This window comes from Pollachius pollachius (assembly GCF_949987615.1).
Source record: "Pollachius pollachius genome assembly, chromosome: 15".
NCBI classification, from domain to species: domain Eukaryota; kingdom Metazoa; phylum Chordata; class Actinopteri; order Gadiformes; family Gadidae; genus Pollachius; species Pollachius pollachius.
Window position 1 is genome coordinate 2,903,123 of NC_136948.1, and position 18,540 is coordinate 2,921,662.

The 18,540-nt window shown below is 50.2% G+C and overlaps 1 protein-coding gene across 1 annotated transcript in view; it reads right to left on the bottom strand.

Annotated features, from left to right (window-relative positions):
* Nucleotides 1-18,287, bottom strand: part of tecpr2 (tectonin beta-propeller repeat containing 2) — a 24,307-nt gene extending 6,020 nt beyond the window's left edge. The window contains exons 1-20 of the mRNA XM_079752328.1: nt 18,149-18,287; nt 17,660-17,777; nt 17,295-17,435; nt 16,238-16,366; nt 15,584-15,715; nt 14,972-15,129; nt 14,462-14,612; nt 13,743-13,895; nt 13,143-13,272; nt 12,190-12,696; nt 10,421-10,589; nt 8,710-8,926; nt 7,987-8,163; nt 7,468-7,535; nt 4,456-4,571; nt 3,556-3,729; nt 3,094-3,274; nt 2,486-2,627; nt 1,187-1,427; nt 564-653 (exon numbers count right to left, since the gene is read on the bottom strand). Coding sequence (XP_079608454.1) covers nt 564-653; nt 1,187-1,427; nt 2,486-2,627; nt 3,094-3,274; nt 3,556-3,729; nt 4,456-4,571; nt 7,468-7,535; nt 7,987-8,163; nt 8,710-8,926; nt 10,421-10,589; nt 12,190-12,696; nt 13,143-13,272; nt 13,743-13,895; nt 14,462-14,612; nt 14,972-15,129; nt 15,584-15,715; nt 16,238-16,366; nt 17,295-17,435; nt 17,660-17,740 — 3,157 coding nt within the window. The 5' untranslated portion in view covers nt 17,741-17,777; nt 18,149-18,287. The remainder of the gene's footprint in view (nt 1-563; nt 654-1,186; nt 1,428-2,485; nt 2,628-3,093; nt 3,275-3,555; nt 3,730-4,455; nt 4,572-7,467; nt 7,536-7,986; nt 8,164-8,709; nt 8,927-10,420; nt 10,590-12,189; nt 12,697-13,142; nt 13,273-13,742; nt 13,896-14,461; nt 14,613-14,971; nt 15,130-15,583; nt 15,716-16,237; nt 16,367-17,294; nt 17,436-17,659; nt 17,778-18,148) is intronic.
* Nucleotides 18,288-18,540: the final 253 nt, after the last annotated feature.

The following is an 18,540-nucleotide window of genomic DNA, read 5'->3' on the forward strand; positions in this document are numbered from 1 at the left end:
GTGTATAGATATATAAATATATATATATTAGGGCTGTCAAGCGAATAAAATAATTAATCTAATTAAAGGCTTTGTGATTAATTAAGCTAAATTAATCGCATACTTACATTTTTCCGAGAAAGTAGGCCTATTTCAAAATAATTTAATTCAAGTAAATTATGGCAGATGAGTGATTCAATGAATAATAGACTTAATAGACTTTAAAGTTCAACGTCTCTTTTATTTAAAACATGCCTTTCATTAACATACGGTGCATTTTAAGATCAAATTAATTCCTTACTACAGAGATTGCAGATAACGCTGTTCCTATCTACAGTTCCGTCTGGGAGTTTAAACTTCTATTTTCCGTTCACGGGGCCAAGCAGCGTCTTCTCGTCCGCCTCCATTTTGTTTCAACACAAATGAAGCACCGGGTCAAAGGGCACGATAGAAGCGTGATTAATCTGCGTTCATTTGTTATTTTTTCTGTGATTAATTAATCGAAATTAACGCTTTAATTTGACAGCCCTAATTTATATATATGTACAGAATGTGTGTGTGTGTGTGTGTGTGTGTGTGTGTACCGGGGCGGTAGGGCAGCACCGAGGTGGTGATGAAGGTCCATCTGGTAGAGGAGACGGTTCCTCGGGGAACAACGTTCTGCCAGAAGGTTCCTGACCAAACACAAACACACAACTATAGAACTACCACTAACCAAAAAGACACGCACCAAATTTTTCCTATCGATAAGAATAAAGTTCTCTTTATTCTTATTCTATATTTTCATGCAACATTCCTATTTCTATTAGGTATGATTACGTGACAAACGAGGTTGCCCCTAGCAACAGAGCGATAACTCTACTGACCAACGAAGTTGCCCCTAGCAACATGGCGATAACTCTACTGACCAACGAGGTTGCCCCTAGCAACAGGGCGATAACTTCATCGTACTGACCAACATGGTTGCCCCTAGCAACACGGGGATAACCATACTGACCAACGAGGTTGCCCCTAGCAACAGAGTGATAACTCCACTGACCCAGGAGGTTGCCCCTAGCAACAGGGTGATAACTCTACTGACCCACGAGGTTGCCCCTAGCAACAGGCCGATAACTCTACTGACCCACGTGGTCGCCCCTAGCAACATGGAGGTCCCTCTACTGACCGACGAGGTTGCCCCTCGCAACAGAGTGATAACTCCACTGACCCACGAGGTTGCCCCTGGCGACGTGGAGGTGGTTGCGCCCCGAGGCGATCCAGACCCCACTGGGGTTGGCGCTGACCAGGCTGGGCTGGCACTGGGCCTGCTGGGAGAGGAAGGCCACGCGCAGACACTCGGCCACGCGCTCCACGGGGGTCCTGGTCACCGTGGCAACGCTGTGGGTGGCCTGCAGCAGGGTCTGGAAGAGGCTGCCCTGGTCGAACACCACGTAGTCTGTGATGCTGATCTGAGGAGCACAGCGGGTACTGGTATCACACCACTAGTACATCTATTATACTGGTATTACACCCCTAGTACATCTATTATACTGGTATTACACCCCTAGTACATCTATTATACTGGTATTACACCACTAGTACATCCATTATACTGGTATTACACCACTAGTACATCTATTATACTGGTATTACACCCCTAGTACATCTATTATACTGGTATTACACCCCTAGTACATCTATTATACTGGTATTACACCACTAGTACATCCATTATACTGGTATTACACCCCTAGTACATCTATTATACTGGTATTACACCACTAGTACATCCATTATACTGTATTATACCATACTACCACATCTATTATACTGGTATTACACCACTAGTACATCTATTATACTGGTATTATACCACTAGAACATATATTATACTGGTATTATACCACTAGCACATCTATTAAAATGGTATTATACCACTAGTACATCTATTATACTGGTATTATACCACTAGCACATCTATTATACTGGTATTATACCATACTACCACATCGATTATACTGGTACTGGTGTGTGTGTGTGTTAGTGTATAGTGTGTGTGTGTTTGTGTGTGTGTATATATATATAGTGTTTAGTGTATAGTGTGTGTGTGTGTGTGTGTGTATAGTGTTTAGTGTATAGTGTGTGTGTGAGTGTGTGTGTATAGTGTTTGGTGTATAGTGTGTGAGTGTGTGTGTATAGTGTTTAGTGTATAGTGTGTGTGTGTGTGTGTGTATATATAGTGTTTAGTGTATAGTGTGTGTGTGTGTATAGTGTTTAGTGTATAGTGTGTGTGTATATAGTGTTTAGTGTATAGTGTGTGTGTGTGTATATAGTGTTTAGTGTATAGTGTGTGAGTGTGTGTGTATAGTGTTTAGTGTATAGTGTTTGTGTGTGTGTATAGTGTTTAGTGTATAGTGTGTGAGTGTGTGTGTATAGTGTTTAGTGTATAGTGTGTGTGTGTGTGTAGTGTTTAGTGTATAGTGTGTGTGTGTGTATATAGTGTTTAGTGTATAGTGTGTGTGTGTACCTGCCACCAGTGGTGGTCCCCCCCCTGGGGGCTGGCGGGGGAGACCCCGGTCCTGAACCACAGAGCCCCGCTGGCGTCCAGCGCCCAGACCACACCGCTGGGGCCCAGAGACACACACATCAGCTGGACCCCCTGCGCCTCGCTGCACACACACACACACACACACACACGCACGCCACACATGCGAACGCACGCACACACACAATAAAAAAAATTTAAAAATGGATGAAGTTAATACATGTTACAAATACATGGAGAACAAAAACTACGTTGCAATGTGTAAGACGGAGCCCCAGTGAGTAGGCGGGAGACTCCCTCACAGAGTTCTTTCCTCTGACTGGGCGTCCACTGGGTGAGGCCAGCTAGCTTGGCTCGCTAGCGTAGCTCAGCTAGCATGGATCAGCTAACGTAGCTCAGCTAGCATCGATCAGCTAGCGTAGTAGAGCTAGCTGGGTGGCGTGAGCTGGAGGGGTTTAGGATTGTCGATGGTAGGATTCTTGTGAACAAAGCGAGCGTGGTGTATTCATGTTGTGTGTGTGTCTGCGTGTGTGTTTGGTGTGTGTGTGTGTGTGTGTTTGGTGTGTGTGTGTGTGTGTGTGTGTGTGTACCTGATCTTGTCGTTCCTCCAGCTGTCCCCCTCACAGCAGTAGCTGCTCAGCCCCTCCCTGTAGAAGACGGCCCCCTCCTCGCTCAGGGCCCAGACCACGCCCCCTCGCGCACACACCTGGGAGAAGGAGCACGGGGTCTCCACCTTCACCGAGCGGGCGCAGGGGCGCTCGGCACTCAGACCTGATGGGGGGGGGGAAGAGAGAGAGAGAGAGAGAGAGAGAGAGAGAGAGAGACAGCGACAGACAGACAGACAGACAGACAGACAGACAGACAGACAGAGAGAGAGAGACAGACAGACAGACAGAGAGAGAGAGTAGAGTGTCAGATATGGAGGCACACACCAGTCAAATACATAGGGAGTGGTCTTACACACACACACACACACACACACACACACACACACACACACACACACACACACACACACACACACACACACACACACACAGACAGACACACACCTGTCTGCAGGTAGAGGTCTCCGTTGGTGCGGAGGATCCAGGCGGTGTTGTTGCTGAGGGCGACGGAGGCGGTGTGCTCCAGGGCTTTGTACCAGTGGCGCTTCCCCTTGATGGACACCTTCCCGCAGGCGTAGGCCGTCATGGTCTTCTGCTCCACCTTCCACAGCAGACCTCCTGAAACACGTTCAACAGGGGGTCCCAGGGGGTTGACTGGCTCCCAATAGCCCTAAGGGCCACTGGGAGCGTCCCAGTGACGGGCTCCCAGTGGCCCTCAGGGCCAGAGTCCCAGTGTGTTGGCTGGCCCCCCAGTAGAGTCCCAGTGTGTTGGCCCCCCCTAGTAGAGTCCCAGTGTGTTGGCTGGCCCCCCAGTAGAGTCCCAGTGTGTTGGCTGGCCCCCCAGTAGAGTCCCAGTGTGTTGGCCCCCCCTAGTAGAGTCACAGTGTGTTGGCCCCCCCTAGTAGAGTCCCAGTGTGTTGGCCCCCCCCAGTAGAGTCCCAGTGTGTTGGCTGGCCCCCCAGTAGAGTCCCAGTGTGTTGGCCCCCCCTAGTAGAGTCTCAGTGTGTTGGCCCCCCCTAGTAGAGTCCCAGTGTGTTGGCTGGCCCCCCAGTAGAGTCCCAGTGTGTTGGCCCCCCCCAGTAGAGTCCCAGTGTGTTGGCCCCCCCCAGTAGAGTCCCAGTGTGTTGGCCCCCCCTAGTAGAGTCCCAGTGTGTTGGCCCCCCCTAGTAGAGTCCCAGTGTGTTGGCCCCCCCTAGTAGAGTCCCAGTGTGTTGGCCCCCCCCCAGTAGAGTCCCAGTGTGTTGGCTGGCCCCCCAGTAGAGTCCCAGTGTGCTGGCCCCCCAGTAGAGTCTCAGTGTGTTGCCCCCCCCACTATAAACATGTGACGCTACACGCTCCACTGACCTGATGGGGACACCGCCACCTGGTGGATGTTGTCTTCGAAGCGCTGCCATTTCAGACCCCCGTCGGGCAGGAGGCTGCAGAACAGGACCCCTTTGAAGTCCAGACACCACACATACCTGCAACACAGGTAAACCCACGGGGGGGGGGGGGGGGGGTTAGGATCGGACAGGGCTGAAGGAGAGACCCTGTTCACCTGCGACACACTACGGAGAAGAACGGATGAGCCTGTACGGCCGCAGCAACCCCAATACAGGGAGGTCGGTGGCTCGGCATCGCCGTCGGACCTCATGGCTACAGCGAGAACGACAGATGCGAACGTGTGGCGGTGACTGGACTGGATGCCTGGACTCTCCTCGTGGTCAACCGGCCAGCACCACATCACCATTTTAACGTGATGCGCATGTATTTACCTGTATGTCAATTATGGCACCCACTGCACTCCTGACCATCCCTGGCAGAAGGGATCCCCTGCTGTGCGTTTCCTCTCAAGATTTCTTCCTTGCTAATTTCGAGGGAGTTTTTTCTTGCCCTTGTGGGGGCTTGGGTAAAGGGGGGTGTCATAAATGTTTGGCCTGTTAAGCCCTTTGAGACTGTAATGGTGATTAAGGGCTATACAAATAAAATTGAATTGAATTGAATTGAATTACAGTGGCAGCGCAAATACACACATCCTGACACCATTCAATTACAGAGAGAAGAAGGGAGTGGTTTCTAGATGTAAAGCAGAACGAACAAAGAGGCCTTCGCGATCAAACAGTATAGGATATGATCGAGGTTTAAATCATTTGTCCATATTCTTTACAACCATGATGATTGATAATTCCACAACACATAGTCAACCGCCTGGCCCTGTCGGGCATTGTTGACACACGGCGGTTTGAAACCGTCGACTGGCTTGAGCCACAACCCGCCTCACAGGTTCAGAGGAATGGAACGCCCGACAGTGAAAGTGAAACCATAACCTGTATTCTACAGAACCCGTCGTCATCAAGTTCCAGAGAACTGGGCAAGCCTTGGCTCATGTCACTGTGGAGCGTTATCTAGCCCAGTGTGGAGTGCACTCTGGTGGTCAGGGGCCCTTGAGTGGGCACAGGGGCCCACAAACGACAGCACACATACAGTGGGGCAAAAAAGTATTTAGTCAGCATCCAATTGTGCAAGTTCTCCCACTTAAAAAGACGAGAGAGGCCTGTAATTTTCATCATAGGTAAACCTCAGCTATGAGAGACAAAATGAAAAAAAAAAAAATCCAGAAAATCACATTGTCTGATTTTTTAAGAATTTATTTGCAAATTATGGTGGAAAATAAGTATTTGGTCACCTACAAACCAGCAAGATTTCTGGCTGTCACAGACCTGTTACTTCTTCTTTAATTGGCTCCTCTGTCCTCCACTCGTTACCTGTATTAATGGGACCTGTTTGAACTCCTTATCAGTATAAAAGACACCTGTCCACAACCTCAAACAGTCACTCTCCAAACTCCACTATGACCAAGACCAAAGAGCTGTCAAAGGACACCAGAAACACAATTATAGACCTGCACCAGGCTGGGAAGTCTGAATCTGCAATAGGTTAGCAGCTTGGTTTGAAGAAATCAACTGTGGGAGCAATTATTAGGAAATGGAATACATACAAGACCACTAATAATCTCCCTCGATCTGGGGCTCCACGCAAGATCTCACCCTGTGGGGTCAAAATGATCACAAGAATGGTGAACAAAAATCCCAGAACCACACGGGGGGGACCTAGTGAATGACCTCCAGAGAGCTGGGACCAAAGTAACAAAGGCTACCATCACTAACACACTACGCCGCCAGGGACTCAAATCCTGCAGTGCCAGACGTGTCCCCCTGCTAAAGCCACTGTATGTCCGGGCCCGTTTGAAGTTTGCTAGAGAGCATTTGGATGATCCAGAACAGGATTGGGAGAATGTCATATGGTCAGATGAAACCAAAATATAACTTTTTGGTAAAAACTCAACTCGTCGTGTTTGGAGGAGAAAGAATGCTGAGTTGCATCCAAAGAACACCATACCTACAGTGAAGCATGGGGGTGGAAACATCATGCTTTGGGGCTGTTTTTCTGCCAAGGGACCAGGACGTCTGATCCGTGTGACGGAAAGAATGAATGGGGCCATGTATTGTGAGATTTTGAGTGAAAACCTCCTTCCATCAGCAAGGGCACTGAAGATGAAACGTGGCTGGGTCTTTCAGCATGACAATGACCCCAAACACACCGCCCGGGCAACGAAGGAGTGGCTTCGTAAGAAGCATCTCAAGGTCCTGGAGTTGCCTAGCCAGTCTCCAGATCTCAACCCCATAGAAAATCTTTGGAGGGAGTTGAAAGTCTGTGTTGCCCAGCGAAGGCCCAAAAACATCACTGCTCTAGAGGAGATCTGCATGGAGGAATGGGCCAAAATACCAGCAGCAGTGTGTGAAAACCTTGTAAAGACTTACAGAAAACGTTTGACCTCTGTCATTGCCAACAAAAGGCATGTAACAAAGTATTGAGATGACCTATTGTTATTGACCAAATACTTATTTTCCACCATAATTTGCAAATAAATTCTTTAAAAATCAGACAATGTGATTTTCTAGATATTTTTTTTTTCATTTTGTCTCTCATAGCTGAGGTATACCTATGATGAAAATTACAGGCCTCTCTCATCTTTTTAAGTGGGAGATTGCACAATTGGTGGCTGACTAAATACTTTTTTGCCCCACTGTACCTGTAACACAGCCATAATACACACCCCACACACACTTATAATACACCCAACAGCACACATACCTGTAACTCACCCATAACCCACACTTGGTACACACCCACAAACACAACAGCGCACATTCCTGTAACACACCCATAATACACACCAAACACACACCTGTAATACACACAACAGCGCACATAGCTATAACGCTAACACATTTGTAGCACAGAGTGCCACCTGGTGTACATACCTCTGTATTGTGGGATGAGTTACTGCTAATAAAGTTAGGTTGAACCTCTCACCTGTCAGTCACATGGAGACTCAGGATGCCACAGCCTGGACCAGGGTACCCCATCCAGCACTCTGCCAGCTACACACACACACACACACACACACACACACACACACACACACACACACACAGACACACACACAGACACACACACACAGACATAAACAGACACACAGGCACACGGACACACACACACACACACACACACACACACACACACAGGCACACGGACACACACACACACACACACACACACGTAAGTCCTGCTCTGTCTCCCCTGGTCTCCCCCCCTGGTCTCCCTCCCCTGGTCTCCCTCCCCTGGTCTCCCTCCCCTGGTCTCACCCCCTGGTCTCACCCCCTTGTCTCCCCAACCTGGTCTCAACCCCTTGTCTCCCTCCCCTGGTCTCACCCCCTTGTCTCCCTCCCCTGGTCTCCCTCCCCTGGTCTCCCTCCCCTGGTCTCACCCCCCTGGTCTCACCCCCCTGGTCTCACCCCCTTGTCTCCCCAACCTGGTCTCCCCTGGTCCCACCTGGTCTCCTTTAGGTGACCGCTGGTCCTCCTCGGCGGGCCGCACCGGGGGGTACCCCGGCTCTCCACCGGGGAGCGCTCCGCCGCAGCGGTAGATGTCCTCCTCCTCGTCGCTGGCCTCGGGGTCCAGGGTGGACACGGTGGAGTGGTCCTCCCGGCCACAGGGGGGCGCCGCGTCCTGCCAGACCACAGGGGCTCAGTCAGCCCACGCATGGGGGTGGGGGGGGGGGGCGGGGTCAGAGATCCCGTGTGCCAACACCGGACACTTCTGTCCCGACCGTCACCCACAATGCATTGCAACATGAGGCCTACATTAACATTACTTTTTTTTTTAGTTAGTTACCAGCTCTACCTTCTGAGCTACTGCCGCCCGCGTCATAACAGAACACAACATCTGTCCCGATTTTCCCCGTGTGGGACGGATGCAGTATTGTCTTATTCGACGGGGTGTTAACATGGCCGCCAGCCAGGGTTGCCAGATTGGCCCAGATCTCCCGCCCAAGCTACTGGGAACCCGAGTTACTGGCTGCAGCTTGCGTAATAAAATCTTTGTTGCCAGATCGGGTAATCTGCCCAATCTGGCAACCCTGGCTGCAGCGCGCTGCAGCCAGGGTTGCCAGATTGGGCAGATTACCCGATCTGGCATCCCTGGCGCCAGCCCCGGAGAACAACAGCGCAGGAGGTCCAGTTCCTCCCCTCCCTTCGTCTCCCCTCGCCCGCCCACCTCCTCCTCCTCCTCCTCTTCCTCTGGTCCAATCAGGAACTCCTCCTCGTCCTCCTCATTGGGCAGCAGGCCGGAGCCGGGGGGGGCTTCCTGGGACGCCTGCAGGTAGGAGAAGCTGCACTCCAGCAGGAGGTCCACGTCCGGGGTGGGGGGGATGGCAGGGTCGGGGGGGTCCCCCAGCAGGAGGGGGGGGAGGGAGGCGGGGCCGGCCTCTGAGCTGAGGGAGGGTAAGAGAGGGTAAGAGAGGGTAAGAGAGGGTAAGAGGGGGTAAGGGAGGGTAAGAGAGGGTAAGAGAGGGTAAGAGAGGGTAAGAGAGGGTAAGAGAGGGTAAGAGAGGGTAAGAGAGGGTAAGAGGGGGTAAGAGAGGGTAGGGGAGGGTAAGAGAGGGTAAGAGAGGGTAAGGGAGGGTAAGGGAGGGTAAGAGAGGGTAAGAGAGGGTAAGAGGGGGTAAGAGAGGGTAGGGGAGGGTAAGAGAGGGTAAGAGAGGGTAAGAGAGGGTAAGAGAGGGTAAGAGGGGGTAAGAGAGGATAAGAGAGGGTAAGAGAGGGTAAGAGAGGGTAAGAGAGGGTAAGGGAGGGTAAGGGAGGGTAAGAGAGGGTAAGAGAGGGTAAGAGGGGGTAAGAGAGGGTAAGAGAGGGTAAGAGAGGGTAAGAGAGGTTAAGAGAGGGTAAGAGAGGGTAAGAGAGGGTAAGAGAGGGTAAGAGGGGGTAAGAGAGGGTAGGGGAGGGTAAGAGAGGGTAAGAGAGGGTAAGGGAGGGTAAGGGAGGGTAAGAGAGGGTAAGAGAGGGTAAGAGGGGGTAAGAGAGGGTAGGGGAGGGTAAGAGAGGGTAAGAGAGGGTAAGAGAGGGTAAGAGAGGGTAAGAGGGGGTAAGAGAGGATAAGAGAGGGTAAGAGAGGGTAAGAGAGGGTAAGAGAGGGTAAGAGGGGGTAAGAGAGGGTAAGAGAGGGTAAGAGAGGGTAAGAGGGGGTAAGAGAGGATAAGAGAGGGTAAGAGAGGGTAAGAGAGGGTAAGGGAGGGTAAGAGAGGGTAAGAGGGGGTAAGAGAGGGTAAGAGAGGGTAAGAGAGGGTAAGAGAGGGTAAGAGAGGGTAAGAGGGGGTAAGAGAGGGTAAGGGAGGGTAAGAGGGGGTAAGAGGGGGTAAGGGAGGGTAAGAGAGGGTAAGAGAGGGTAAGAGGGGGTAAGGGAGGGTAAGAGGGGGTAAGAGGGGGTAAGGGAGGGTAAGAGAGGGTAAGAGAGGGTAAGAGAGGGTAAGAGAGGGTAAGGGAGGGTAAGAGAGGGTAAGGGAGGGTAAGAGAGGGTAAGAGAGGGTAAGAGAGGGTAAGGGAGGGTAAGAGAGGGTAAGAGAGGGAAAGAGAGGGTAAGAGAGGGTAAGAGAGGGTAAGGGAGGGTAAGGGAGGGTAAGAGGGGGTAAGAGAGGGTAAGGGAGGGTAAGAGAGGGTAAGAGAGGGAAAGAGAGGGTGAGTGAATTATAATCAATTCTTCATTAAAACTTTTCTCAAAATTCTGAGATAACCTCTTAGTTTCAGAAGAACCGGGAGACAAGTGAACACATTAACGTCCGTAAGATGTGACACCTCAGTGACCGCTATACACTCGTGTGTCTAGGTGACGTGGCTGTCCAGCTGCGCCGTGACTGAAACCATACAGCTCGATGAGCAGCCGGCACACGCCGAGGCGAAGCCTCTCCGGGCCGTGAGGGGGCGCTGTTTACCCCGACGAGGCCTGCTGGTCCTGGGGTCGGCTGGGCTCAGGCTCGGGGGGCAGGTGCTCCCGGAGGGGCTGCTGGTTTTGAGGGTTGCCGTGGCTACCGGCCCCGTCCTGCACCTCCACCATGGGCTCGGACCAGCCCCCGTCTGAAATGGTCCTCCTGCTGCAGCTGTCTGCAGACACGCAGGGAGACGGGCGCAGGGGTTTACACGAGCAGAGAGACGGGCGCAGGGGTTTACACGGGCAGAGAGACGGGTGCAGGGGTTTACACGGGCAGAGAGACGGGTGCAGGGGTTTGCACAGGCAGAGAGACGGGTACAGGGAGTTACACACGCAGAGAGACAGGTACAAGGGTTTACACAGGCAGAGAGACGGGTACAGGGATTTACACAGGCAGAGAGAGAGTGATTCACACACAGGCAGAGAGACAGGTAGAATGATTCATACACAAGCAGAGACAGGTGGATGGATCGTCACACAGGCAGAAAGACAGGTAGAATGATTCATACACAAGCAGAGACAGGTGGATGAACCGTCACACAGGCAGAAAGCCAGGTAGAATGATTCATACACAAGCAGAGAGACAGGTAGAGGGTGAGACACATGCTTGTGTTACTTTTACAACAATAACTTGTGGTAGTTTCAGGCTTTATTCACAACTACAGTATTACTTACTTTGAACATATCTAGATACTAGGCCTGGGTATTGCCAGGTACCTCACAATTCAATTCAATTTGATTCTTTAGGTCTTGATTCGATATCGATTCGATTCGATTTGATATTGATCCAATTGCTTCGATATCGATTCAATAATACGTGCAGATGACAAAAATACCTAAATATTATTTAGAATTAACCATTTCAAAATGAATTAACCATTTCATCGTGCTTTAACTAGCAAAAAAGGGAATACACCATTGTATAGTATTGTTCCTGAGCTGAACTGGCAGCATAAAAGTAACAATCATAACATGGACAAATGTAAAAGGGCATGTACATTTAGGCATACTCGCTTCTAGATTACAATGACTGAGTATGCTTCTTTTTTTTTTCTTTTAATGGAAATAATTGATTTCAAAAAAATTCTGAATCGAAATTGAACCGAGAACAAATATACTGCAGTGCATTGATGAATCGATATTTTTGCCCAGCCCATCTAGATACACCAATGAGAGTCTTTCACGGTTTAAGGCTTAAAACATGAAAGGCTCTCAAGGTGTTATTATGGGTCCACGTCGACGCGACGCAAAGGGGTTTAAGGACCCATCACGTCCGTGAAATTTGAATGTGAATTTGTTCTAACATTTCGTTGAGGCGACGCAGCAGCAAGGGCTGTGATTGGTCCTCTCATTTAAACCCGACACAGAACCAAAACAGGTCGGAGCGTCTGCGGGGTCATTGCGCTGCGTCGACATGGGACCAGGACTGAGCCTTTTGTCAGGGTCTCTGAGCGGGGGGAGACAGCCCCGCAGTGAGACGGGGCAGCAGACAGACGGGCCCCGGGTCACTGAGCGGGGGAGGGGGGGGACAGCACTGCAGTGAGACGGGGCAGCAGACAGACGGGCCCCGGGTCACTGAGCGGGGGAGGGGGGGACAGCCCTGCAGTGAGACGGGGCAGCAGACAGACGGGCCCCGGGTCACTGAGCGGGGGAGGGGGGGGGACAGCACTGCAGTGAGACGGGGCAGCAGACAGACGGGCCCCGGGTCACTGAGCGGGGGAGGGGGGGGACAGCCCCGCAGTGAGACGGGGCAGCAGACAGACGGGCTCCTACCTTTGCGTCCCCGCCTCATCTTCTTCTTCACGCGGATGGCCTTCACCACCAGCTCCTGCTGCAGGTCCTCCGGGTCCAGGGAGGCGCTGTAGCGCTTGGAGCCCAGCTCAGAGAGGTCGGGGGTCAGCGAGGTGGAGCCGCTGTCCCAGGAGGTGACGGAGCTGCTGCGGCTGTGGTTGGAGCCGCGCTGGGGGGAGTGCTCCCCGACCGGCAGGAGGAAGAGCAGCTGCAGGTCCCGCCTGGAGCCGACGCCGTGGGGCGCGGAACCCTCAACACCCCCCTCCTGCTCCTCCTCCTGCTGCACCTCCTCCTCCTGCTGCTGCTCCGCCTCCTGCTCCTCCTCCTCCTCCTCCTCCCCAGCGCTCCTCGCTCCCCCGCCCGCGTCCTGCTTCTCCATGACGATAGCCATGGTTCGGATGGGTTGGGCGGTTTCCACCGAACCGATTGGTGGAGAGAGAACAGTGGGCGTGGTCAAAGGTGACGCGAGGCCGGCGGACGAATCAGACGCTACGAGAGGAGGAGAGAGAGAAGAGAAAAGAGCGGTACTGGTTACCAGTAGAGGGGTACTGGTAACCAGTAGTTGGGTGCAGCAATAGAGGGGTGCGGCTAGACTGGGTAACCCCGCCCATTCTGCCGGCGATTTGAACTCGCCCTGCAGAAGGGTCTGGAGAGGAGCATTTCATACATTTTTTTCTGCTTCCAATCCGCTTTTACGGGAGCCAATCACCGAGCTGGCTTTTCGCCCTGGTGGTATTGGCTGGCGTAACACAATGGCGACAGGGAAGCGACGGCAGGCAGCCAATCGCGGTACAGAGTCGTTTGAACTACGCCTGAAGAAAATGACGGCAGCCTCCCCAGACCAAGCGCAATCTACGATTGCGCTTGGTCTGGCAAAAGGCAGGCTAGGGTGCACTAGAAGAGGGGTGCAGCAGTAGAGGGGAAGGGGGTCTTACAGGGGGTCTGTCCCTCAGGACAGCTGGAGATCCGGATGATGTCTCGGTCTCCTTTCAGGATGAACACCTCGTTCTGGCAGGAGGACACGGCCACGATGTCTCCACAACTCTCCAGAGCTCCAATCACCACCTGGACGCAACACACGAATTTACCCACCCTGACAACCATACCAGTACCTCAACCAGTACCCTGACAATACCAGTACCTTAACCCATCCCCTGAAAATACCAGTACATGAACCGATCCCCTGACAATACCAGTACTCTAACCCATACCCTGACAATACCAGTACCTTAACCAATACCGTGACGCCCATACCAGTACCTTAACCCATACCAGCACCTTAACCCATCCCCTGACAATACCAGTTACATGAACCAATACCCTGAAGCCCATACCAGTACCTTAACCCATACCCTGACAATACGAGTACCTTAACCCATCCCCTGACGATACCAGTACCTTAACTAATACCCTTACACCAATACAAAAACCTTTTATCCAATAGATCACTATAGAGGAGTTATTATAGATCCAGTACTATTGCTAATGAAAGTTAATTATCAGTTAGCAAAAAATGAAGAGGATAATGGAGGCACCTCGTTAAGACAGTCGACGACATAGACGCTGTATTCGTTCCAGCTGAGCAGCCAGCCGTCTCTATGGAAACAGGAAAGCAGACCCAGCTGTCTTTCTGCCGGGTGGTAGGCGCCTGCTGTGGACGGCCGGGGGAACAACTGGAACTCCGGGACCTGACAGACAGACAGATAGGTGAACAGGAAGACAGGTAGATGTATTTGCCTAGCTCCTTGCTAAGAGGACCATGCTATAATGTGCACAACGATTTTTGATTTCTACTTCTGCAAAATGTTAGCCTAGCTTAGCGCAAATGAGGACCAGATTACAATGTTACCCTATTACCCTATGAACAGTGCCTATCTTTGTGCTCATATTAACCTAGTTGCATGCTATCGTAAGCCTAGCTCAGTACTTAATTTTAGCAGAGCTGTGTGCTAAAATGTTTGCGGATATCTTTGCTAATGTAAGTCTATCTTTATAATGTCAGCCCGGTTGTGCTAATGTGAGGCTAGCTTTGTGCTAATTTTACCTTGCTGTATGCTATAATGTTAGCCCAGCTTTGTGCGAAGTTTAGCCTAGCTTTGTGCTAATGTGAGTCTAGCCGTGTGCTATAATGTTAGCCTAGCTGTGTGCAATAATGTTAGCCTAGCTTTGTGCTAATGTTAGCCTCGCTTTGTGGTAATGTGAGTCTAGCTGTGTGCTAATGTGTGAGCCTAGCTGTGTGCTAACAGGAGCCTACAGGAGTGCTGAAGAGGTCTTTGAAGAGCTGCGTGTCCTCCACCAGGCCCTGGATGTCGGCCCTCCACAGCCTGAAGCCCGGCCGTGCAGCCAGCACCTGGAGGTCGCTCTGCTTACACAGAGCGGGCAGGAAGCAGGCCCCGAACCGCCCACTGCTCCCACACAAACAGTCAGCACACACACGCACACACACACACACATTCAGGACACACACACACACACACAAACAGTCAGTACACACACACACAGTCAGGACACATACACAGCAGGACCCACACACACACACACACACACACACACACACACACAAAGACACATGCAGTCAGGGCACACACACACACACACACACGTTTAGTCACAATATGAATAATAATTCTAACTATATTCGATAAGGCTTGTGTAGCGATTTTGGGTTCAGAATTATTAGGATCAAAAGGTTTATATATTAAATTAGGTCTATAAATAAAGAAGGGGCAGGGAGATAGCCCAGAGTCAATCAGGGGCCTCTGACCTCTTCCTTGGCTTGGTCCCCATCTGCTGCAGGACCTGCTGCTGGGTGGAAAAGAACAGCGCCCTCTGCTGGCTGCACACCAGCAGCACCGTGTGGCTGTACTCCAGCTGGACGATCCCAGACGCCTCCTCCAGGAATATCACCGGCTTACACTCCCCCTGCCACACACACACACACACACACACACACACACACACACACACACACACACACAGAGACAGACAGACAGACAGACAGACAGACAGACAGACAGACAGACAAGACAGACAGACAGACACAAACGTTATGGTTGGGATCTTGGGTAAAATGGATCTCATTTAAAATGGATATTTTCGTGTGTTTGATAATGCCGTCATACAGTATATCAAATTGTATGGGCATTGTTTTCTGTTGTGAAGTCATGTTGTGTATCGTTGTGGTACATTGCGTTGTGTTTCTGTTGCGTTACGTTGTGCTATGTTATGTTGTGTTACATTACGTTGTTGTTGTGTGACGCTTTGTACCTTGCTATGTTCGTAACGTGCGTGCGTGCATGTGTGTGCGTCCATGCCCTTTGCGTGTTTGTGTGTGTGTGTGTGTGCCCGTGCGTGTGCGGCTGTGTTGTGGCTGGACCTTGTCGAGCTCCAGGGCGGTGAAGACCACCCGGCCCTTGTCGTCCCCGGAGAAGAGCTTGGCCCCATTGGTGCTCCAGGCCAGGCAGGTCACGGTGCTCTTGTGGAGGCCAAGCACATCGAAGCGCCGCAGCTGGGGAGACAGCCAGCGGTCAGCCTGCCTCTTCAACCAGCAACTGCACTACCAACCCTCTGGTCTCTACTGGGCCTAGCAGGGCCCAGACTGGGACCCACGGATGGAGGCATTTTTGGCCTAACCCGATATTTTTGTGCAGTAAAATAAGTAACAAAATACTTCCTAAAAGTGGGATGATAAACATTTCTCTATGTAAGTAATTCGTATTCCCCTTGTGAGACTTCAAACATTCTCAGGATCATCACTGACATGACGCACATCATCCACGTGCTGCCTTGCTTATTGGTCTCGACCCACAGTTTGAAACGCACTGCTTCTTGTACTTCCTTCTAAACTTCCTTACTTAATGTTCTTCCCACACTACTTACCGTCCATCCCACTGTTTTTCCTGTCCATCCTACTGTACTTACTTTCCTTCCCATCTTACTTCCTGTCCATCCCACGGTACTTTCTGTCCTTCCTCCTGTACTTATTTTCCTACCCACTGTACTTCCTGACCTCCTCCTGCGCTTCCTGTACCTGCTTATTCCGGCCAGGGAGTTGAGAGACGAGCTGGAACACCGTAACCCGTCCTGATGCCGTTCCCACAGCAACAAGATCGTCAAAACAGCTGAGGAGTTTCACTGCTGTAATAGCTTCAGATTTTCCCTGTACACACACACACACACACACACACACACACACACACACACACGCACACAAGATGCGACCATATAGAATAAGAGCATATAGATGATTTCAGGGGGAAATTCTGACAGTGCCTCGAAATATGATTTTTCTAAATAATTAGTTTCATGTTTATATGATATGTATATCATTATTATAATTCAAGTATTCATAAAATTAATATCCTATATCCAAGATATTCTGAATGATGTGTAGCAGTATGATAATGCCTTATACATCTAAAAAATATATATATATATATATATATACAGTATATATTAATGGTTTGGAGGGAAAGCATCCCAATATTTTCTAGTGTAGTGTTAGGGTTAACCGAACGCACCTTGATGTGGTGCTTGTCCATGTGACTGATACAGTACAGACAGCTAACCCTGATGTGGTGTACAGTACAGACAGCTCACCTCGATGTGGTGCTTGTCCATGTGACTGATACAGTACAGACAGCTAACCCTGATGTGGTGTACAGTACAGACAGCTCACCTCGATGTGGTGCTTGTCCATGTGACTGATACAGTACAGACAGCTCACCTTGATGTGGTGTGTAGTACAGACAGCTCACCTCGATGTGGTGCTTGTCCATGTGACTGATACAGTACAGACAGCTCACCTTGATGTGGTGTGCAGTACAGACAGCTCACCTTGATGTGGTGTGCAGTACAGACAGCTCACCTTGATGTGGTGCTTGTCCATGTGACTGATACAGTACAGACAGCTCACCTTGATGTGGTGTGCAGTACAGACAGCTAACCCTGATGTGGTGTGTAGTACAGACAGCTCACCTCGATGTGGTGCTTGTCCATGTGACTGATACAGTACAGACAGCTCACCTTGATGTGGTGTGCAGTACAGACAGCTCACCTTGATGTGGTGTGCAGTACAGACAGCTCACCTTGATGTGGTGCTTGTCCATGTGACTGAGCCTGCGGGAGTACAGGTAGAGGACTCCAATACTGCTGCCCACGGCGATGAAGTCCCGGCTGCTGTCCAGCGCGGTCAGGTACACCAACACGGAGCGGAACCCCTTCTGGACCTGGAGCCATGCAGGAACACGGTACAACCAGGGACGGACCATCTTTGAGGACATTCATTTGTAAAGGTATCACCTTTACCTTAAAAATAATATAATGATCTTCTTAAGGCATACAAAATCTCAATCCTTCATATGACTATACTAATCCTTCTGATCTGTATGTGATGTGTGTGCGTGTGTGTGTGTGTGTGTGTGTGTGTGTGTGTGGGGGGGGGGGGGGGTACCTTTTCTGGGATGCTGTTCAGCACGTAGTACAGAGGGCAGAACTCCCTCAGGATGGACTGTGGGGGGGTCGGCGTTGCCATGGCTCAAAGTGAGGAAGGGCCAGCTAAATAGCTTGTGCTAAACAATAAAAAAAAAGCTTTAATAGAATATTGACAAACCAATCTTATGTCTGTATTATACATATCATGTTGTGTGATGACTATGCTCCGTTGTTGTGCCGGTATAATAATGTTATATCAATATTAACTATGCACTATAAAAATGTCATTCTACTCTGAGTGACACGCATGTATCTATCAACCACACATGCTGGTGCAGTTCGCAGTAACGCAGTATACACAGTTGATTTGAGTAATTTAAAAGACAACATTTGATTATTTTGGGCTGTGCATGGCACAGGATGGGCGGAAGGCTAGCGTTATTAGCCCGGATAGCAGCAGGAAACCCTTATCGCTACCAATAATGACCCAGATATAAAACAAACTTACAGAATGTGTCTTTCTAATAGGATGATACCGTGGATGATATTTGGATTCAAAACGACACGGATGACATTGCTCAGCTTCAACATTGTGTCTTGAAAGACAAACATTGCAGCGTTTCAGAGGCTGTTCCGATGTCAACAAACCGCACGTCCTTGCTGAACTGCGCCACCAATTGGCGACCAATGAGAAGGCAGAACATAACGAATGACTCATTCATCGCATTTATATTTTTACTTTATTTATTGTATATACATTATGAATAAATTGTTGTTATTTAAACAAATAAAGGTAGCAGTGACTTGATAATAATAGTAAGGAAAAATAACGACTTTTTTTCCCAGTCGAGAAAATGAATAGCCGGATACGGAAACAACGTCACTGAGATAACTCTGGTG